General features: G+C 38.9%; 3 protein-coding genes across 5 annotated transcripts in view; all 3 read left to right on the plus strand.

The window, feature by feature from the left end:
- Stai (stathmin) overlaps positions 1-12,073 on the plus strand; it is a 30,159-nt gene extending 18,086 nt beyond the window's left edge. The window contains exons 2-8 of one of the 3 annotated variants that reach the window (XM_021341429.3): positions 920-997; positions 5,255-5,421; positions 5,826-6,040; positions 6,351-6,468; positions 6,600-6,740; positions 7,651-7,791; positions 9,726-12,073. In XM_021341429.3, the coding sequence (XP_021197104.1) occupies positions 920-997; positions 5,255-5,421; positions 5,826-6,040; positions 6,351-6,468; positions 6,600-6,740; positions 7,651-7,791; positions 9,726-9,800 (935 nt within the window). In that variant the 3' untranslated portion in view covers positions 9,801-12,073. The remainder of the gene's footprint in view (positions 1-919; positions 998-5,254; positions 5,422-5,825; positions 6,041-6,350; positions 6,469-6,599; positions 6,741-7,650; positions 7,792-9,725) is intronic. The other 2 variants (XM_021341430.3, XM_021341431.3) reach the window with 2 other exon arrangements.
- A 773-nt stretch (positions 12,074-12,846) lies between these two features.
- Positions 12,847-17,629, plus strand: Ncm (nucampholin). Its single transcript, XM_064035087.1, has 7 exons — positions 12,847-14,061; positions 14,203-14,860; positions 15,211-15,349; positions 15,741-15,861; positions 15,989-16,336; positions 16,448-16,583; positions 16,922-17,629. Exons 1-7 carry the CDS (start codon positions 13,023-13,025, stop codon positions 17,502-17,504), a joined length of 3,024 nt encoding a protein of 1,007 aa, XP_063891157.1. The 5' UTR covers positions 12,847-13,022; the 3' UTR covers positions 17,505-17,629.
- Positions 17,630-17,725: 96 nt separating this feature from the next.
- Positions 17,726-21,094, plus strand: LOC110381207 (uncharacterized). Its single transcript, XM_021341449.3, has 3 exons — positions 17,726-18,185; positions 20,419-20,660; positions 20,936-21,094. The coding sequence occupies exons 1-3, from the start codon at positions 17,867-17,869 to the stop codon at positions 21,092-21,094; spliced, it is 720 nt and encodes a 239-aa protein (XP_021197124.3). The 5' UTR covers positions 17,726-17,866.
- The last annotated feature ends 110 nt before the right edge of the window (positions 21,095-21,204 follow it).

Here is a 21,204-nt window from a genome sequence, read left to right on the forward strand (position 1 = left end):
ACTATTACCGAGACGTCCCCAACAACATGACTTGGAGCTCAAATATCTAATAAATGACTATTCATTTGCGATCTTGGGCATATGACGTCATGTTGTTGAGATGTCTGAAATTCATTAAGGCATATTACAAAACTTATCTTCTTCTCATAGAAAAGGCGTGTTTATTTTTTTTTTATATCTAGTTAATAATTCGTATCTTATATCACCATGAATCGAACAACTTATGCCTTTTTATCACACCAGTAGGTTTGTTAGAATTAGGCTGGTGACTCTTAAAGACATAAAAGTTGTATCCTATAGCAAGGATTTTCTGGAAACATTGATCGTAAAACTAGGTTTATTTATTATTCATGATGTGGGTTTTCTGTACATGTAGCTAACAAACTAAGCTTTGGCTACTAATATATGCCCTAGGTACATGTTATGTGGACTGCGACATTTTCCATCGATTGTTTGTTCACCACAACCGATGCTTTCCACCAGTCACGCGAGCATCGATTCATTTGAACGTGCGTCCGAATGCTCTTCAAATAAACATTAGTTGGGTCGCATTGACCGGCGTAATCGTTTTTCGATTGTGTTTTAGGGCTGTTTGGGGGATGTTGACTTGGCAATGAAGGCGTGCCTTCTGGTATTTGCAATTCAAGTTTTTGAGGTCTTGCTCCTTCGTTCGTATAATCAGAAGGATTATATTTCTGTATCTAAGCACCTTGTGGTCTTCTGGTGGAATTGAACATTGATTCTTGACTCCAGAAAAGTTTAATATTCGATTTTTTAGGACTTTTGAAACACTTGAGGATACTTCATCAAGCTGACTTGATAGTCAATTGTTTTTCTTAGCCAGAGGGGTCTGTTTGTCTCCGCAAGAGTAGTCAGCGTCGCGGGTCCGGGCTCCGCTGATGTTCCCTTTCTGTCCTAGCTCACCGAAGGTCGGCGCCCGCCAAGAAACCAGTAGGCAAACCGAGGACCAAGCAACCGAAGAAGGTCAAGTTCATAAGTAAGTAATGTTTTACAGGCAATTCTTCAGTAAGCTTAACACCTAAACACTTTGAAGACTTCAGTGTGCAAATGGAAGCATTTGCTTGGCTATGTCTCTGGACCTAACCAAGCCATGGTTCCTGGAAACTAGCCTGTCATGCAGATAAAAGATAATCGATTTCCTAGCCTTTGGTCTCTGTACTTACGAGTCCTTCCTGGTACCTGGTAACTGGTCTATCATATCATGCGGATAGAAGAAAATTATGATATTGTGTTCGATCGACAGTGAACTCCCGTATAAGACTGTTTTAATTGTCATAGAAAATGAACATTCTAAATAAATAATAGGACACCAGTATACTTACTCTTACTCCATTTCGGCATTGTAAATCCTGGATTTTGTTACAAAAAAACAACATTAATCGTAGCTGGCAGCCATTTGGAGCGGTTTCAATTTGGCTGCCAGGAAAGTTAGCTTATTCTAGCTCAACTAAGTGCGGTGATGAAGGGTTACTGCCAAAGGATGTTAAGTAAGGCTTTCAGCCTGAGTCAGCATGGAGACTGGGAGATACTCTTTCATGAGATGCCACGGAGTAGATAGTTAATGGAGGGTTTAGTAGGGTCTTATTTTTATGATGTCCTGTAGGTACCGTATTATCGGATCCTTCCTAACGGACCCGGACGGTTCCGGAGTATCGTTCACCTTATCTTTACCAAACTTTTTTAACATTACTCATTCGTATTGTTTGAAAGGCTAGATACTTCAGTTTATATTCACGTTAGTCACTTCCCAAAAAAATAAACTATTTTCACTTACATTTAACGACAACATTACCACTCTGTTTCCTACTACTCCGTGACATATACACTATACAGGGTGAGATCCCTTTCAAAGATAGTACACAGCCCGGGGGATGTGAGTCCCCTTTGTGTGGCGGGTCAAGAGTTTTCACCCCTTTTAAGTGAGTTATTGTTAGTTTTGTATTGTGGCGCGTGTTTGTTTTTTTGAAGCCCCTTTTTCACGTGGCCGAGTGAAATTCCGACACTTATTTAAGACCCTTGGCGCTGTTTCCCCTCCAGTTATTTTATTGTTCAGGATATTGTATTTGTTAAAGCTACTTCAACTAGAAAATTGATGCAGTAGACTTTAAATTCTGAGAGAATCTTGTAGATACGTATTCTAGTTACGACGTATTGTTCATAGACAATTCTATGCATTAATAAGAAAGCTTTGTGCTAAATAAAGTCGAATCATCCTATTCTATTCTAGCCTTTCAAAGTAGCTCTGATTAAATATTTATGCGTATAATGGAAAGTCACCCCCGCCCTACGTCGTCGAGTGTGAGTCACCTGTTTTTATACCGACATAGTTCGCAGACAGTCATACTATAAGCTCGATTGTAAATGCAATTGGCATGACTCATGGGGGTGTTGGGAGCAATGAGCCCCCTATTTTCCCCCCAATAATTAAACAATACAGCATTCCTTGCCGAAGTTTACCCGACCTTGAATATAACAGTAATTTACCCCTTACCCCGGTTGCGTTTTAAGAATTTCTCCCCTAAACGTCGGGGGCGGTAATTTAATGAGTTTAGCGAGTGTATTCGGATGGGGACGTTAATTAACGCCTTTAAAATTACGGTTAATTTGTAAATATTGTCAGGGAAATTAGTGGGACGGTTTTAGATGTAATTGGTATTTGGGGGATCGTTTATTTTTGGAAGTGTCAATAGTTGTATGTGAAAACTCAATTAGCACAATTTATATGGAGATTTAAAAGCGTTATATTCCTGGTTAACATTACAGGGTATTATAGGGGTTTATTGCTGAAATTGTGGGCAGTTATTTGTTCGAGGGATGTTTTACAAAACATTTTAGGCTCAATGCGTAGCTCGGCGTGACCTCTGCTCAGGGTCATGACTTGCGGTCGATTTTTTGGACACGTTTATATCTATGGATATAGGTAGATAATATCTAGTCAACTGTAGGTAGGCGGTGATGTTCGATTGGGGGTATTTTACGTGGTTATGCTATTTTTTAACCTACGATGATGTATCATTATATGTAGTAAATTAGTGCTTATCTATGAACAGTAAATTCATACGAATGGACAAAGAATACCTTGCTATCCCTTTAAAAAAACATGTTTTTTTTAAATGAGGATTTAATATACCCTCTAAAAGAATAAGCGCTTAAATAACCGTCGATAACCACACAATACAGCCACAGCACTCATCCACCAAACAACATATTTCCTATAAGCTGTACGTTTACCGATAAAATTGCAAATTGCGACGGCCATTGTTCGCAGCGTTCGATTAGAGTGCGCAGCTATGGCTTTATGCGTCGCGACCGTGGAGAATAAAATGACTAGACTAGCGGAGATGCCATAACGAAAAATCTAAGAATGTAGCGCGCCAAAACGGGTGAGCGAGGGACGAGGAACGTTACTGTCTTCGCCCTTAAATGCCTTCTTTAGACCCGACCATTTTTTTTTATACCAAAAATCATTGACAGATTGATGTCTCAAAGAACGCCTCGTTATTTCAATCGTAACCGATCGTTTCGGTGATGCCCACCGTACGAGTTTGACGTAGAAGAAGGCGCCTGACCTAACTGCATTATGGCATCTCCGCTCGTCTTTCCTTCCTCCATGGTCGCGACCGTCATCAAGTGATGCGTAGTTCCGACCCTATGCAACAATGGTGTGACATAACTGTTACGGTGTCTATGGTCTATGGAGATAGTTTGTCTATTGTTATTGTGAGGAAGACGTGTTTTCAATATCCTGTCTCTACTTTCTTGTGTGGAACGGATCGAATGGTACCTACATCTTCGTAGGTGTGCGAACAAACAAAGTATCTATTAGATAGCATTATTAAGTACCTAGTGTTACATATTTCCCTATAAAATTATAGGATTCAGGAAACAGAGCCAGAGATTCTTTCATTGTTATCTCTAAAATTATTTGATAACTGTATTTTATCGTAGGTAGGCAAGTAGTAGGATATTATATGTATGATCACGCACACAAAGCTTTGTTCTTTAAGCTGTTTGTGGTGCGTTAAAGCATGCCTAAAATTCCTACGTGACCATATAACTAGGGCTGCCATCTGTCCGGGTTTTCCCGGATTTGTCATCGTTTGGAGGCCGTCCGGGCGGGGTTTCAAGAAGTGTCCGGGGAAAACCCGGACACTTTTCATGTAAGGAAGCACCTCATTGAATTTAAGTATATGTTAATAGTAAAGGGATTACAAATTAGGTTCGGGGGAAAAATGCGATTTACGCCAAATGTCCGGGTTTTTTAAATGTTTGTCCGGGTTTGGCGAAATTCGAGATGGCCCTACATATAACGAACTTAGATCCAATAAGGAGTGCCGTAGTGCTATAAGCCTTCATAAGTCTGGGAACTGGCGATAGGCACTGCCCAAACACCATACAACCACGTTTGCAGTCGTAAAATTTGTCTCGATCGATATTTTATAGCTTTATCGGGGACCAAAAGCGTTGCTGTACTTAAATGCTGTACCGTCATAACTTCATAACGGTATACAGAGGTCAATATGACCCTCCTATTCAATGTTCAGTTATAAACATTGGTGACTCAATCACAATTACATGATTATGATTTCGCATCAAGCTAACACAAATTACGTTTTTGTACCAACGTTCAGAGCAACGTCAAATTAGAAACACGAACACACAAAAACTGAGCGAAAATTGATTACTTTTAAACGTTTCTAGAAAAAAGTGAATGAATAATTTCTTGGTAAATAGTAACGTAAAAAGTAATTTATTATGTGAAGCGTAATTATCAGATACGACGATGTACCCAATGTTTATATTTATGAGTGATGGCCAATGTACGTGGTCGTTATGTGGTGTACCAGCCATTTTGTGACCATTGAGCTTCCATTTGTGAATTAGCTGTGGCATGATAAACTGTGTTATAATTGCTTACGTTTGGTGTGGTTATTGAACCATGTAAAGAAATATGCGGTTGATTTAAGGCAATGGTCTTATCTTCTGATTCCGTTCATTGAAACAACTGATGTTTGCCGTTCGTATATGTCAGTATATTTTTTTTTTGTAAGCTCGCCAGCAACTTCCTAAGAGTGGAACGTTCAACAATATCACATATCCCAGAATTTATATCGCTCGTAATGATTCTTCGTCCTAAAACCAACCGAGAATCTGATATTCTTCCTCCCGTTTATTAATCCTTGGCTCGTGTTCCACATAAACTTCATACTCAAATTCCACTAATCTTCCTCAGCCACCGAGATCCGCTGCCAAGAGATGTCGAAGGGAGGTCTGGCGTACGAGGTGATCCTGGCCGAGCCAGTGGGAGTGCCCGTGCCTCGCCGCGCTGACTCCCCTGAGAAGACGCCCTCCGTTGAGGAGATCCAGGAGAAGTTGAAGGCGGCTGAGGAGAGGAGACGTGTAAGTAAAATAGGGGAAACTACAATACAAACTACTAAAATACAACTTGAATCATCAAGACAGGGAAGTCCAGTAAGAGTGGTCTTCTTATCTCGCATCAACTTTTCTTGTTTATTAATAGGCTTGATAATTTTTGTGAAGCATTTCAATTATATTTTATGTTCAAATTATATACGACATACAGCTATACTAAATCGAAAATGAAACTTAGAGAAGACCACCATGTTTGCACTGCCGATAACACTGCAGTAATATAACTGGTTAGAGAACTGATAAAGAATAATTAATTTCGCAAATAATTGCAATTCTAGGAACCACATCCCTATATGCTGAAAGTTTTTGACCAAAGTAAATTTTCCCATTTCCATAATCACCTAAAAACAACACCAATCACCCTCCCACAGAGTCTGGAAGCCAGCAAGATGGCCGCCATCGCACAGAAGATGCAAAAGATTGAAGAGGCGTCTCGCATCCGCAGCGAACAGACGAACAACTTCATTGTCAACACCAAGGAGGCTCTGGACGCCAAGATGGAGACGCACGAGGAGAAACGCGAGGCCTACATCAACGAGCTGCGTGCGCGTCTCAAGGACCACTTGGAAGGTGTTGAGAAGACCAGGTAATGGACGTCGCTATGAACATCCTGCTGTTCCATTTTATAACCACTTGGATAGGTTTTAATTAGCCATGATACTGCCTAGAGTAAGACTTCTTGTTGCTGGCGGTAATTGCCATCTGTGGTCATGTCTTCCTCATTTATTACAGTGTAATTTCAAGTATCGTCAGTATCCTATATTTGGTATTGTGTTCTATTGCGGGACTTATGTTACCTCTTATTCATCTAAACCTGATTGGAGATGCAATACAAGTTTTCGTACTTCTCGGTCTTTTATCGACCCAATCTCATGTGGTGTTCCGTTCACCCTCAGGCTGACCTTGGAACAGCAGACGATGGAAGTGTACAAGGCCATCGAGGAGAAGATGAACACCGCCGCCGATAAGCGCGACGAGAACATCAAGAAGATGCTTGAACGTCTGCGCGAACATGTAAGCTAACCTATGTCTCTAGAAATTAGACAAAAGCTTCTCGAACCTCTTCTGTTTGGGTCATTTTACTTATGGATTGATAGGTGTACCGTGAAGGAACCTCGTTTAATTCTATGTTCATTCACTTATAGGAAGAGCAAGTCCGCAAAGTCCGCGCTGGCAACCACGAACGCTTCCAGCAATTGGAGAGCGCCATCCAGGAGAAGCTGCAGCAGGCCGCCGACCGCCGCCTGCTGCTCGAGGCCGAGCAGAAGGAGAAGCTGCGCAACCACGTGAGTGTCGCCTGCACTAGTGTAGCATACAGCACTCCCAGCAGCTGCAGAGCGCCATCCAGGAGAAGCTGCAGCAGATGTAATAATTATAATGGCGTCCAGATCCTACGGTGGTTCACTAGCACCCTGTCATGGTTCAGTTCTGTGTATGGTGGCTGTAGATCACATTCTCGGCCGACCTTCCCAGCATTATTATTACCAGCATGGTAGGGTGGTCATGTCTTAGTCTTAAGTGGACTTCTGATGGGTATGTGAGGTAGACTCGTCAGATACAAATATTTCAGGTATTGCCTTTATGTCTTTGGGTGTAATTTGTATTAGAGTCCTTCAAATTGGATGTTTTTGCCCACCGTTGAGCCACACGGACACGAAACATCCAATTTGGAAGAACCCTCACTGTTACTTCTTAATAGAGACAAATTATATAATTACTTAATTAATCAATTTTAAAGCAACTTGTAATATATACTGGTAACTGGTAAGCGTCTCGTTGTCTGTGCCTCGTTGTGACCTTAGGTCTTAGGTATTCTGTTTGTATGCCGGCTGCGGCGGTTCGAACTGGTTTCAAGCGGATTGCGAGGTAATCACAAAATTATACTCGACACTTTTCGCTGGGGGGCGATTTTTTACCTTTAATTTTTTTGCGTTGGCAATACTATGTCAGTGTGCCTAGTTTAAAATTGGAAATGTGCTGATGCCATATCAATATTTGGCTTTTTAAGTGATATTATTTTATTGGGACTCAAATTGGCTTTCACGCAATTCAAAAAACCAAATCAAACCGTTTCAGCCATTAGTGAAACCATACTCTTCCATATTTCATCCATCTTTCATTCATATATATAGCATGTGTTATGCATGGTTGTTTTTTATGTTTATTTTTGTTTTTTTTTTTTCCGCGTAAATACAGAATCTTAAGCTAGCTGAGGTGCGCTCGGCCGCCACGGCTAAGGTGGAAGAAATAACCAAAGACATTGAGAACAAACTCACCACCGCCGAACAGAACAGAGAGAAGGAAATGCAGAAAAAGTTGGATTTCGTCAAAAAGGAGGTCGGTTGTGTTTATTGTTTTTTTTTACACGCTTTTTATTAGCTTCACCTGTATGTTTGTAGGTTTGTTTGTAACCGACTTCTTTGGGCGCGATTTTGACCCACTTTAAACGGCCAGATTTCGTTCAAACTTTGTAGATTTATTGAGGACCGATGACAATACACTAATTTGATAAAATTATTCCATTTTTAACCGACTTCCCAAAAAGGAGGAGGTTACACATACACATCGATTACTCCGAGGTTTATAGACCGATTTACGTGATTCTTTTTTTGTTCGACTCGGAATAGCTGCCAGTTGGTCCCATAGTCATCAGGTCAGGATCTGATGATGGAAACCCTGAGAAATCGAGGGCAACTTTCAAAAGTTGTAGGCATACATAGGGTAAAAACTTGACACTCAGGTGTACGCCTAAAAGCACTATTCAACTGTGAAGATTTGGAGTTGACCTGATGATGGAGACCAGAGAGGGTCGAGGGAACTCGACAACTGAATATGTAAACTACCTCGTGTTTGGGCTTAAAATATTTGTATTGACAAGACCTTTGCAACAGTGAAGGTTTGGAGCTGACCTGATGATGGAGACCAGATAAAGTCGAGGGAACTCGACAACTGAATATGTAAAATACCTCGTTTGGACTTATATTCTTTGTATTGATGAGAACTTCCCACTTGTATGGATAGTGACAACTATTCGTATCACTGAAAAGCTTTACATAAACAACCTTTTACAAAAAATTTAAACCGACTTCCCAAAACACTAAAAAGCAAAAAAAAACTAATTTTAGGTGCATCGGCCTAGAAGTCGGTGGCAAAATTAACTTAGTAACATCCATTAGACACCAACTTCTAGGCTTTTCAATTTGCAAAATATGATTTTTGTTAATTTATAGAATTTTCATCTATAGTCGATAAGGTAAGAAAATTAATACAAATTTTCTAGAATGTTTCTCTACAGTCGATAAGGCAGGACTCGACGTTAATTTTTATTTCCAATAAAATATTTTTAGCCGTTTTCTCTAATATTGACAAATTTTTGTATACTAAAGAGAATTTTAATTCTACAAAACAAATAATAGTTTTAAAACAAACTAAAAAGTAGAAAATAAATAATAGTTTAAAAAAACTAAAAAACACGCTTTTTATAGAAAAACGAACTAAAAATTAGAAAATAAATTTTAATGAATTTAAATTAAGAAAACAGTGTTAAAAATTTCAATGAATATAAATTAATAATAGTGTGAATACAAAAAAAACATTGACACCATGCACCCCACGCTTTTTTAAATATTTTTTTTTGTATTCACACTATTATTAATTTATATTCATTGAAATTTTTAACACTGTTTTCTTAATTTAAATTCATTAAAATTTATTTTCTAATTTTTAGTTCGTTTTTCTATAAAAAGCGTGTTTTTTAGTTTTTTTTAACTATTATTTTTTGCTTGAGAGAAGACGCAAGTGTTGCCATGTAGTACCTATCTTATAAAACTTTCTTTAATTAGGCTATTGGTGTTCTTTGATTTTATGATTCTCATCATTACATTAGGTATTCAGAAGCTCATAAATTCACTGTGCCACAAGATCTAAAATAATTTGAAATTGTCTTGTTACAAATCAAAATATGTAGCTGCATTGTTAAGAAGTATGTCTTATGGGTATTGTACTACATTTTTATGCTCATAAATAAATAAATACATATTTGTACTGAGAGTTTTGCAAATCAGTTTGAAATGTAGGAGATCTAACGAATTTTTTAAACTTAGGTATAGTTGTGAAATCGAGTTCTTATTTACACTTTCACCGCAAAACTGCTGCACTGAATAATTTTCAAACCACTTTTTGACAGGTTGAGGGAATTAATTCCCTTGATATTCTAGTCAAAATACTTACGTATATCAATAAGTAATTAATATGTATTTTTGTCCCCCCAGGAGAGGCGCGCGGAGCTGGTGCGACAGAACAAGAGCGCGCGCGTCGAGAGCGCCGCCGCCGTCACCTCCGGCTAGGCAGCTAACACATCCCACCACTTCTGTTATACCTCCGTTACTGAACGACCGGACGTAGGAAACCAGTCTAACTAACACCCTGGGCCCAATCTCACTAACAATATAAACGCCAGCTTACCTTAAAACAATTGTATACTGTGAACTTTCAAAGTGAACTGTTGTTTTAAGAAAGGGGACGTTTACGTTGTCGGTGACTACGGGCCTCTACGGTCTTCACTGATAATATAAACGACAGTTTTCCTAAAATAACTATATACTTTGAAAATGCAGAGTATACAGTTGTTTTATGAACAACGAACATTTGTGTTGTCAATGAGAAATGGGTTGTATTAAGGTTAGACTGGTTTCCCGAGTCCCAGATGGTTGAAAAGCCATCAGAAATTACTAACATTTCCTAAAGTTAAGTTGGCTTCGGTGGAACATCTTATCGATATTTGTAATAGCAGTGCTGACAACTTTTGTCGACAATGTTAGTGGTTCCCGATGATAGGTTAAGGTCTTTTGGCTGGTCCAGTAGCAAAATTTGTACTTCGGTGTAAAATGGAAGCGCCACTTAGACGGCCGATAATGCGTCGGTGTTGTAACATATAAAAATATTGTGATAAAAACTTATAAAAAAAATATATTTCTCTGATATTGCGCACCGTACGGCATCCTCACAATATTTGTGTTACACCCCCAGACGTGCTTACTTTGTGACAACAATGTCCGCGTGATCATGCTTACGACATCTTTGATTCTAAATTAAATAGTTTAAGTTAATTGTTTTCATCGACATTATGGCAACATTGCTGTACACTTTAAATAACAATAATTATGGCCTATTTCAGAGAATGTACTTAATTGAATATGTCTTAGACGTGATCCTTATAACCAGCTTTTAGTATTCCAATGGAACACTTAATTGGATGATTCTGGATTTTCTGTCTTGGCATACTAAAACTTGGACAGTCGCACTCAGGGTTCTGTACGTAAAAGCCGCATATTTGCCTTTTATTTTTATATGATGAAGTGTTTATTTGTAGACTGGCATCTCGCAGAGGCTAGCTGTTTAGTTTAGTGCGGAACCCTCGGCAAATTAACGAATGATGAGATTTGTAAGCAAGCTGGCGGGACAGCTCGATGGTGGTATGACAAGTATCCCTAATCGTTAGTTATAGACTTATATCATTATTTTTAATGTTTATCATACGCAACAGTATTTTTAGGGAGGTATAATCTAAATTTAAGTTTCATCACGTTCTTATAATTGTATCGCCGTAACGCTATTAACTGCCCATTAATGATTATACGATATTTGACGGAACTGTGTTGTGTTGGAGTCGGGAGGCGTGTGGCTGTATGCCGTCGCCGGCGGGCCGCGACGCCACCACATCTAGTCTGCATTAATATAAGTCTGTATCACTTCCTTTTATGATCTCAATCGGTACAATAAACATTACAAGTCGGATCGTTAGATGATTAGTTAACCAGCGGAAGTGCCTCAGTATATTCGGTATTCGGCTCTCGGATGATATCAATAAAGTGTAACGTATAAAACTGCCTTCATAGCGTTTTATATTTTTTTAATTGTAGATGGCGAGGGCGCCGGGCCGCGGACGTAACGGTGTGTTGGACACGAACCGCTTCTGTGATGTTTTTGCTCTAGTGATATTATGTATCGTATCGTTCGGTTAGGCACAAATTATATCGACTCGGACGCTGATGCGTACGCGGAGGCGGTACAACGCGGGACTGTTAAGTGAGAGTATCCTGTATTTTATAGTATATTTTTGCCATTCATTTAGCGTCGGTCTGTTTTATCGTCAAAGATATGATAATAATTGTATATAATATTAAGAGATGATGTATGTAGGCTTGGCGCGGCGGCGCGGGGCGGCTGCTTGCTGCTTCTCTATGTTACTAACGCTGTATGAGTAAGGGAACTAGGTGTAAGTTACTAGCTTGTTTCTCGGTGAAGAAGTGAAAACCTCTGACCAATTTGCCTTGGGTATTGTGTAGCCTTTTAGATTCTCACGATCGAGACGAATCATGTATAGCGATGCAACATATAGCTTTCAGATAATTATATTATTGTTTTTCGTAATTTTTGCGTAATGTTAGTCACTCTCCTATCTCTTATTATGGTGTTATTATCGTTAATTTTTATATTTTATGTGATTAATTATATTAATGTGCTTCAGTTTGTGAGGTATATGAAAATTGCTGTTTGAAGTGCAGGCAACTTTTGTAGTTTCATTGTCGTATTAAATAAAGTCATAAATACTAATAAATATGGATTTTATTGAGCCTGTTCCTCTTCCTCGTAAGTATACATAACATAAGGGAGTTTGTAGGAGGAGAGTGTATGTACTCTCCGTCTATGTGGATGCATTGAGGTAGTAGGAACAAACATAGTATTAGTGCATATATGAGGAGTGTATTGAGCCAATAACTTGAATCAAACTTATTTATATTTTTGACGTTCTTAAGTACCTAAATGGAATGATATTATTTAACTTTGGTTGATTTTACTTACAATCATTTTCGATTTTGTTTCATCGTGATAGTCCATGTTTAGTAGTACATAGTTTGAGTTGCTTACACTATTTTGTATAGATACATTAATGGGCTCTCCCTATGTAGTTACGCCTTTATGTACACTCCCTATCCACCTCCAATAGACAAACACAAATAATAGCTGTTGCTGCTATAACTATCCATGTGCAAAGCACCTAATTTAATTAATGTGAATTTATGTGAACGCACCCGTTGTTGGCAAATCCATGCCACAACCTTATTTGTCCCTCAGCTGGAGCAGCTGGAGTACATTATAGTAGTGGAAAGAGGTGCCAGGGCATAATTGCTATTATCACTTTTTGCCTAAAAGCGACATTAAATCATCCATCCATCTTCAAAAGACAAATATAGTCACTCACACGCAGGAGAATATGATTGAATGCTCCGTAGGTAATCTTTGATGGCATATATGATCAGTGCCACTGGCTGGCAGCAAGCTGCTTAAAAGCCCGGTACTCGAATATCAACGACTGTCACACGACGACACAAAAAATCGAAACTGTCAAAATAAAAATGGCCGCGCATCGTGTGTTCATTTCGCATTATTGTTGATTCAAGATTTTACCTTGTAATATCTACAATTAATTGTAATTTTAGTCTAATTGTATAAAGAAGTTATCGTAGTTTTTTAGCTGTGATTTCAAAGGTGTGTATTCATACAAAATGGATTCAAATAAGGAAGGTAAGCGTAAGAAGGAAAGAAACAGTGATGATGAAGACAGACGAAGGGAAAAGAAGTCTAGACGGGCTCGATCGAGGTCTAGATCACCAGACGAAAGCCGCGAGAGAGATTCCAGACGGAAACGAAGACACTCCAAGTCTAGGTCACCCGGCGAACCCGCAAAACATGAGAAACGAGCTAGCTCACCGAAGGAGCCCGAGGTCAAAAAAGAAGCGCCACAGCGACGTGCTAAGGACACAGACATGTTAAACACAAGAACAGGAGGTGCCTACATCCCTCCAGCCCGACTCAGAATGATGCAGGCACAAATCACCGACAAATCTTCAGTAGCATATCAAAGATTAGCTTGGGAAGCTTTAAAAAAGTCAATACACGGCCACATCAACAAAATTAATGTTGGTAACATTGGTATTATTATCAAGGAACTGTTAAAAGAGAACATAGTTCGCGGTAGAGGTTTGTTATGTAGATCAGTGATACAGGCTCAAGCTGCTTCACCCACATTTACTAATGTCTATGCTGCCCTAGTGGCCGCTGTCAACTCTCGTTTCCCAAACATTGGTGAGCTCCTTCTAAAGAGGTTAATGATACAATTCAAAAGAGGATTTAAGCGCAATGACAAACCTATTTGCATATCATCGGCTTCATTTATAGCCCATTTAGTTAATCAGAGAGTTGCTCATGAAATTCTAGCTTTAGAACTGTTAACTTTGCTAGTTGAGACACCTACCGATGATTCAGTAGAAGTAGCGATAGCATTCTTGAAGGAATGTGGTCAGAAACTGACTGAGGTGTCCTCGAAGGGTGTGAATGCTATATTTGAGATGTTGAGGAATATTCTCCATGAGGGACAGTTGGACAAAAGGGTGCAGTACATGATTGAAGTCATGTTCCAAGTGTGGAAGGATGGGTTCAAGGATCATCCGGCTTTGATTGAGGAGTTGGAGCTAGTACCTGAGGAGGAGCAGTTCACACATCTCATGATGCTGGACGAAGCTACAGATGCACAGGATATTCTGAGTAAGTAATTTGTAGCACATTACAATTCATGTTCTTAAAATACTATTTGAATTTCTTCTCTTTTGTAAATTATGTAGGAAAAATTGTTGTTTAACACCATTAAAGTAAATAATGCTAATTGAAGTCTTTAATAACTTCCAGATGTCTTCAAATTCGATGACAAATATGAGGAGAATGAACAAAAATACAAAACCCTCAGCAAAGAGATCCTAGGATCTGATGCTGAATCCGGTGATGAGGATGGCTCCGGAGAGAGTGGCAGCGATGAAACTGATGAAGAAGAAGAAGACGAGGCTCAAAAAGAAGTCACTATCATAGACAATACGGAAACTAATCTCGTAGCTTTACGAAGAACCATATACCTGACTATAAACTCCAGTTTAGACTTTGAGGAGTGTGCTCATAAGCTGATGAAGATGCAACTGAAACCGGGACAGGAAGTGGAACTCTGCCACATGTTTTTAGACTGCTGCGCTGAGCAGCGAACGTATGAGAAGTTTTACGGTTTACTAGCACAACGGTTCTGTAACATCAATAGGATATACATCGGCCCTTTCGAGGAAATATTCAAAGATTCATACGGAACTGCTCACCGGTTAGATACGAACAGGCTTCGGAATGTCAGCAAGTTCTTCGCTCATCTATTATTTACGGATTCAATTAGTTGGGAGGTGTTGGAGTGTGTGAAACTGAATGAGGAAGATACAACGAGTTCCAGTCGTATTTATATCAAGATTTTGTTCCAAGAGTTGGCTGAATATATGGGTTTGAAGAAGCTGAATGATCGTCTGAAAGACCCGTGAGTTAATATTGTCTATTTTCGTTAGATAATTATCATGCATTCTAAAGTTATGCTGACTAGCCCATTATAGTCTGTGTCCACTATTGTGTAGTGTTGTACTTTTCTTAAAGATTAGTTATAATAGTGTAATTTGAGTCTGATTTAACCAATCTATGTACTAAATAACCATTCCATTAAAATTCAAAATTATTAATGCAATGTCATTTCTTGGGTGGCTTCTCAGTGGTTATTATAATTTTCAAATTACTTATAATTTTCGTTCTAAATATTATAATAGAATCAAGGACTATATGTGTCTTTTAGATATTAAGCGCCTCATTTAATGAGCTGCTCTTCCTATGTTTCAGGACCCTGCAAGATGCCTTCTCTGGCATCTTCCCTAGAGACAATCCAAAGAATACGAGGTTCTCCATCAATTTCTTCACGTCTATTGGTCTTGGAGGCCTGACGGATGAGTTGAGAGAACATTTGAAACAGATGCCCAAGGTATGTGGTGTAAATGATACAAACTGTTCTTAGTAATCTGTGGTAATATTATAATGCTGAAGAGCTTGTTTGTTTAAATGCACTAGTCACAGAAACTCCTGAACCAATTTGAGAAATAATTCCAGTGTTAAATTGGGCTATCTTACACTTAAGTATGTATCAAGGGAGGTACCTATATGTATCTACTCTTAGACGTACGCGCGATGTAGTTTCTACTAAATAATATTATTATATTAGAATAACCATTTAGAATCATGATGATGATTTGTAACTCTGTTAAATGAATAGAGTTACATAACATACTTACATAAAGTCTGCTAAATTATATTAGAAACCTAACACACCATCAATTTTGTTTGTGTATCTGACAATCCCTGTTATATGTTTTCAGAATGCACCAGCGCCTATTCCAGAGATAAAGCTGAACAGTGACTCCAGTTCAGAATCTAGTTCTGACTCGTCCAGCTCCAGTAGCTCTGATGATTCCTCGTCTTCCAGTGACAGCTCTAGTGGTTAGTATAGCAAACATATAGTATTTGTATCAAGAATTATGTATATTTTAATATTATAAATGGGCCAACAAAATTCTACAATCCTCAAAAGTTATAATTTATTTACAAGATGCCTATTTATTTCCAGAATCTGAGACAGAAAAATCTAGCAAAAAGAAGAAAGAAAAGAAATCTAAGAAAGACAAAAACAAGGAAAAGGTACCACAAACACCTGCTGAGGAACCTGAGAAACCTGTTGAAAGATGGGGCCATGATGGTTTCTATGATACTTATGGTAAAGATGCCAAGAGAATGGAAAACAGGCCCGATGCACGTCAAGATAGAGAGAACTTCGCACGACCAAGGGATGCTAGAAGAAATGATGATAGAATGGACCAGAGAAACGGAGACGATAGGCGCAGGAGATATGACGAACAGGACAATGGGGATTATAGACGACGTGACAATGACAGGGGACGGCAAAATGACGATAGAGGCCAGGACGGATGATAAGGACAACAAAACGACAAATTCAAAACGATGAAATCGCAAGATAAAGAACAGAAAGTAAAAGAACAAGATGAACAAAGATAACAAGGCCGTAAAGATAATGAAAAACATGAAGAAAGTCAAAGGGTCATAAATAAAGGAATCCAGATAATCGCTCATGTCTCAAAGGAAATAACCAGGATAAACAAAGAACATCGAATGCTGAACAAGGATAATCGCGGAAGAAAAAGAAAGTAATCGAGTCGATAAAATCGAAATCAGAACAATAAATCGTAACAAGATATGAGATAGTCATCCATCGCGTCGAAATCAAAGTCATCGGATAATATCACAAAGAGATCCGGAACAATGAAAAGGAATAAAATCGAGACAATAGAATAATCGAAACAAAAAATCATCGAGTCGACAAAATGATAAAAGAGAAGATCGATTGATGACAGGGAACAAAAGATCAAGAATGATCAGAATGATCAAAGAGATCATTCAATGATGACGAAAAGAACGAGGCGCCGGAAGAATACGACCGATGAAAAGATCAATCAAAATAAAATGATCAGACGCGAAATTCTAGAAGGAACAGAAAAGATGCAGAAGATAGAAGGGACAATGACGAACCTAGGAGTAGAAAGAGAGATGAAGAACGTCAGGCTCGCGAAGAAACGAATGGAAATAGTCGCAAAAAAGATAAGAATGATAGAAATAGAGAGGCTCGTGATGAAGAAGACACTAGATCTAGGAGAAGAGATAATGACAGTGGAAGATTAAATGGCGACGAACAAAATATAGACAAAAGTAGCAAAAGAAGAGATGATTCTGACGACCCTAAATCTAAAAAGAAAGATACAAAAGAAAAGGAAAGTAAAAAGAAAGACAAAACTGCCAAAAAAGATAAGAAAAAGAAAAGTAGGGACAGTAGTAGTGAGGATGAAAGTTCGAGCAAACGAAAGGAAAAGAAACGTTCTAAAGGTAGTAGTAAAAAACAGAAGAGTGATACTGAGTCTTCATCATCATCATCATCCTCTTCGTCATCATCATCATCATCATCCTCTGATAGTGAGGATGAAAAGGTACATGGTAGATATTGGGATAATTTAGATATTAAGAGTAGAGACGAAGTAGAAAAGGATATTCATGGCAGAAAAGAACGAACGTAACGTACCATTGATTGTATGAAATGCTAATAACTTGAAAACAAAGAAAACTGAAAAAATATTCCTGTACTGATGAATATGATATCTAGTTTGTTATATAAATCTTAATAAATAATTTTAATTGTGTATTTTGGTATTTTAATTCAAAAATCCTAGGCATATTACAGCTTTATGTATTCCTATTATTCATGTTCACATATGGAGCATTCTGAAACCCCGAAACTTGTAGAAGCTCACATTAATACTCGTTAGAGACAAACTTTTTATACCTGCGTTGACAAAACAAAGTCCAAAGTCAACAAGACAGATCCAAGTTCACTCGCTATATTTTATCTTTTATCAATAAATAAGTAATTACATTCATTATGAACAGCACAATGGAGACTATATTAGATTCAAAAACAAGTTCAGGAACGACTTCCGAAAGTCCCGAACAATTTAAGATAAAGGCAGCATCAGCCCCTGCCATACCCAAGTTCTCAGAAGATGGGCTGGTGAAACCGCAACTCTCTGCTCCTTCGTACCTAAACTATATGAAACAGAATGAGACCCCTCCGTTTAGGAAACCGGTAATGGAACCCTCACCTCATATAATTATTGGGACGATAATGAATGAGGTTGAAGCTGTAGCTATGATTGCTGCTGGTGATGCTGATAAGGAGAATGGATTGAGGAAGTTTTTAGGTGCTTCCTTTTTTCTCATTTCATAACTTATTAATAGCTGTTCCGAATGAGTTTAGCCTAGAGCCTAGAGAGGCCTTTTTAGTTAGCTATCCTAGTTCATGGACTTATAAATGCACACCGCGCGAAGGGTTCGAGTTTTCCTAGTTCGGCACTGGTCCTAGATCCAGGCCCGCCGTAAGCGGGCGTGCAGCGCGTGCACCGCACGCGGGCGGCACGTCCTAGGGGGCGGCAAATCGAGCGACCTATCACGTACTATTAAAAAATACAATATCTTTTTACCAATTATTTGATTTCAATATTTCCGAACACAGCAATAGCGCTAAGAATATTACTTACACTGCCGGTTTCAGTTACATTTGTTGATCATTTTCAAAATTAAAAATTATTAAAAACGATTTAAGATCAACAATTGGCGTAGCGTGGGGGGAGAGAGCATTGGGGCAAATGCCCTGGGCGGCACTATTTAGGGGGCGGCAAAATTAACCCATACGGCAAAATTAAACCATAATTACGTAATAAAAATATTTTTACTAAAAATAGATGAGTAGATTAGCAATAAAATTTCAGAAAAACCGCCCTCGCTTTGGTCGTCCCCTATCAATTTTGACGGGTTCATCCTTTGCATCCCCAAAAAAATACGCGCTAGCTGCGCTCGCGCCTCCATGTCAGATATCGCAGTCAGTAGCGGTTTTAGGGTAGGGCGCGGTTGGGCGACGGCCCAGGGCGCCGGATATAAGGGGCGCCGCAGGCGCCCCCAACCAATCCTTGATCAGAATGTTACTCCTAATTTTGTTTTAAATTTCATCGAAGATTGCAACTTACAAGAACTGTATCCAAATGAATGGATAGCATCAGGGCCATCTTAACCTATGGTGCAGCGTGTGTGAATAACCCGGGCGCCGCGGGCTCAGGGGCGCCCAAGGCGAATTTGTGTTTAATTCCGCGTTAAATTTGAGAAATTCTCGAAGAAACACTACTTTTATGTCCCAAAACTCAAACATTTTCGCTGTTTTGAGTTATAAAATATTACAAAAAATTTCGCGCTCGCTCCGCTCGCGCAATCAGAAGACATATTCTAGTTTTTTTGCATTCACCAACCAGCAATAATTTATGTACGATTGGGCTACATTTTACGTAATTTTTGCTCCGACTTGTGTACTATAAAAAAAATATTCGCGCTCGCTTCGCTCGCGCAATCGGTATCTACATACGTCTCTTTTTTACGTATGGGTTTGAATTGCAGTTGGAGGGCGCCGTAGAAATCTCGCCCAGGGAGCTGGTTGAGTTAAAACCGGCACTCATCGCAATTTATCTTTGTTTAATTGTTGTTGGCATTCAATTCCGAAAAATCATTTTTCGCGCACGTCCCTTATAGCTTTTTGTTCACTTTCGCTTTTTGTGGTATGTTTACTTCATGAAAACTCTACGGAAAAAATCGCGCTCGCTTCGCTCGCGGCTTCATGTACATTTGCACTTCAGTTCTGTGCATATCTTACTTTCTGACTTTGCTTTGTTAATTTTCAGTGGTTTTTATTTGTTTTGTGTCCTATGACTAAATAAATTTCGCGCTCGCTTCGCTCGCGCTTCCTTACACATAAAATATGTCTCATGCATTGACTTTTTCAACGGGAAACCCACCAAAAACCATTAATAACATATTTTACTGAAATTAAACATTGCTAAGTATAGATATTTAAGTTCGTTAGTTTAAGTTACCCATAATCTGTTCTAAGCACTTTGATATACATTATGTTGGTACCTACCCATTAATCACAATCTTTCAATACATAGGGGCCACTTGGGTAATGATTGCACTGCATTCATGCCCTAAGCAATTGCTTAGTCTGCTTATGGGCTAACCCAGGACTTCTTAGGTTACTCTAAGACTTGAGCATTTCAAGTAAATAAAAAGTTATGTGTAATATATGTTATGTACCTATTGCAATATTTATGTATCCAGAAGGAAGTGCGTTTTCTGCAATCAGAGCGGTGCATGTACATATTTTTTTCTGTTGGACAAGTAAAATGGATATGAATGGGCGGGTGGGTCTGGACCCCTTATATATTTTTTGACAATAATACATATGTAGTCGTAGGGCGGCATAATCGGTTTTGCACGCGGGCGAACAAACAGCTAGCGGCGGGCCTGCCTAGATCCTAGTTCCTAGATTTATGTAGGCAACTGAACTCTTTCACTTTCATAACTACTTGACTCTAGTTTTTTTTTTTCTAGCCGACTTCCTAATAGAAAAGAATATAACAGCGAACTACATGATATCTGAGAAAAACTTCCTCATCAGTCTAATGTTGGAAACCATAGAGTACGCAGCTCAAAGGGACTTCGGCGCGTACAAACTATCCGTGCTGATAACAATTTATCTAGATTCGCATCTGTACTTCAAGTGGTATTACTGGCAGTCGCCCACTTCTGTGTGGAATTACTTCAAAGAAATGATGATACGACATTCAATTGAGGTGAGTCACAGGCCCTTTGTACGGAACTTTACGAGGTCCAGCAATATTAGGCAACTTTCATTTTTTGTCACACTAGGCTCCTTATTCCTAATACCCCTTTAGAGGGGTAACAATGGTCCTGGACTAAGAATCCTACTTGGACTGGGTTTCTAAAGCTTCGTTTTCATGATATAAGTTGTCTCGAACCTAGGGCACGCCAATACTGACATAACAGTGCATCAGGCTAGTGCATACTTTAACCCTGGACCCTTAACTCTTATGATGTTTATTGACAGGACACGCCCTACGGTGAAGAGGTATTTGGACCAGAAGATTGTTACGACATAGTTTCGCACTTCCATACGGTGTACCTTACGAACCTGCCGCTCATACATATTCTGACCTTCGGCACTCCTCGCCTTAAGTTGCTGTGGCCCTTTAAGTTGGTGAAATAGAATCTTATGAATATAAATGTGTGTTTCATTTATGAATCTACTTGGGTTTGAGTTTTGTAAGTAATAATTGCAGTTCCCAAATATTAGAGTCATTTTTATTATTTGTTGAA

This window comes from Helicoverpa armigera, chromosome 6, assembly GCF_030705265.1.
Source record: "Helicoverpa armigera isolate CAAS_96S chromosome 6, ASM3070526v1, whole genome shotgun sequence".
NCBI lineage: Eukaryota > Metazoa > Arthropoda > Insecta > Lepidoptera > Noctuidae > Helicoverpa > Helicoverpa armigera.

What these genes read in the sequence shown, in the direction of transcription:
- Ncm (XM_064035087.1), top strand. Translation starts at nt 13,023, where the DNA reads ATGGATTCAAATAAGGAAGGTAAGCGTAAGAAGGAAAGAAACAGTGAT. An exon ending in AGATGCACAGGATATTCTGA is followed by an intron (nt 14,062 to 14,202) that starts GTAAGTAATTTG and finishes AATAACTTCCAG; the next exon opens with ATGTCTTCAAATTCGATGAC. An exon ending in TTCCAGTGACAGCTCTAGTG is followed by an intron (nt 15,862 to 15,988) that starts GTTAGTATAGCA and finishes ATTTATTTCCAG; the next exon opens with AATCTGAGACAGAAAAATCT.
- LOC110381207 (XM_021341449.3), top strand. Translation starts at nt 17,867, where the DNA reads ATGAACAGCACAATGGAGACTATATTAGATTCAAAAACAAGTTCAGGA. An exon ending in TGGATTGAGGAAGTTTTTAG is followed by an intron (nt 18,186 to 20,418) that starts GTGCTTCCTTTT and finishes TTTTTTTTCTAG; the next exon opens with CCGACTTCCTAATAGAAAAG. An exon ending in TGATACGACATTCAATTGAG is followed by an intron (nt 20,661 to 20,935) that starts GTGAGTCACAGG and finishes GTTTATTGACAG; the next exon opens with GACACGCCCTACGGTGAAGA.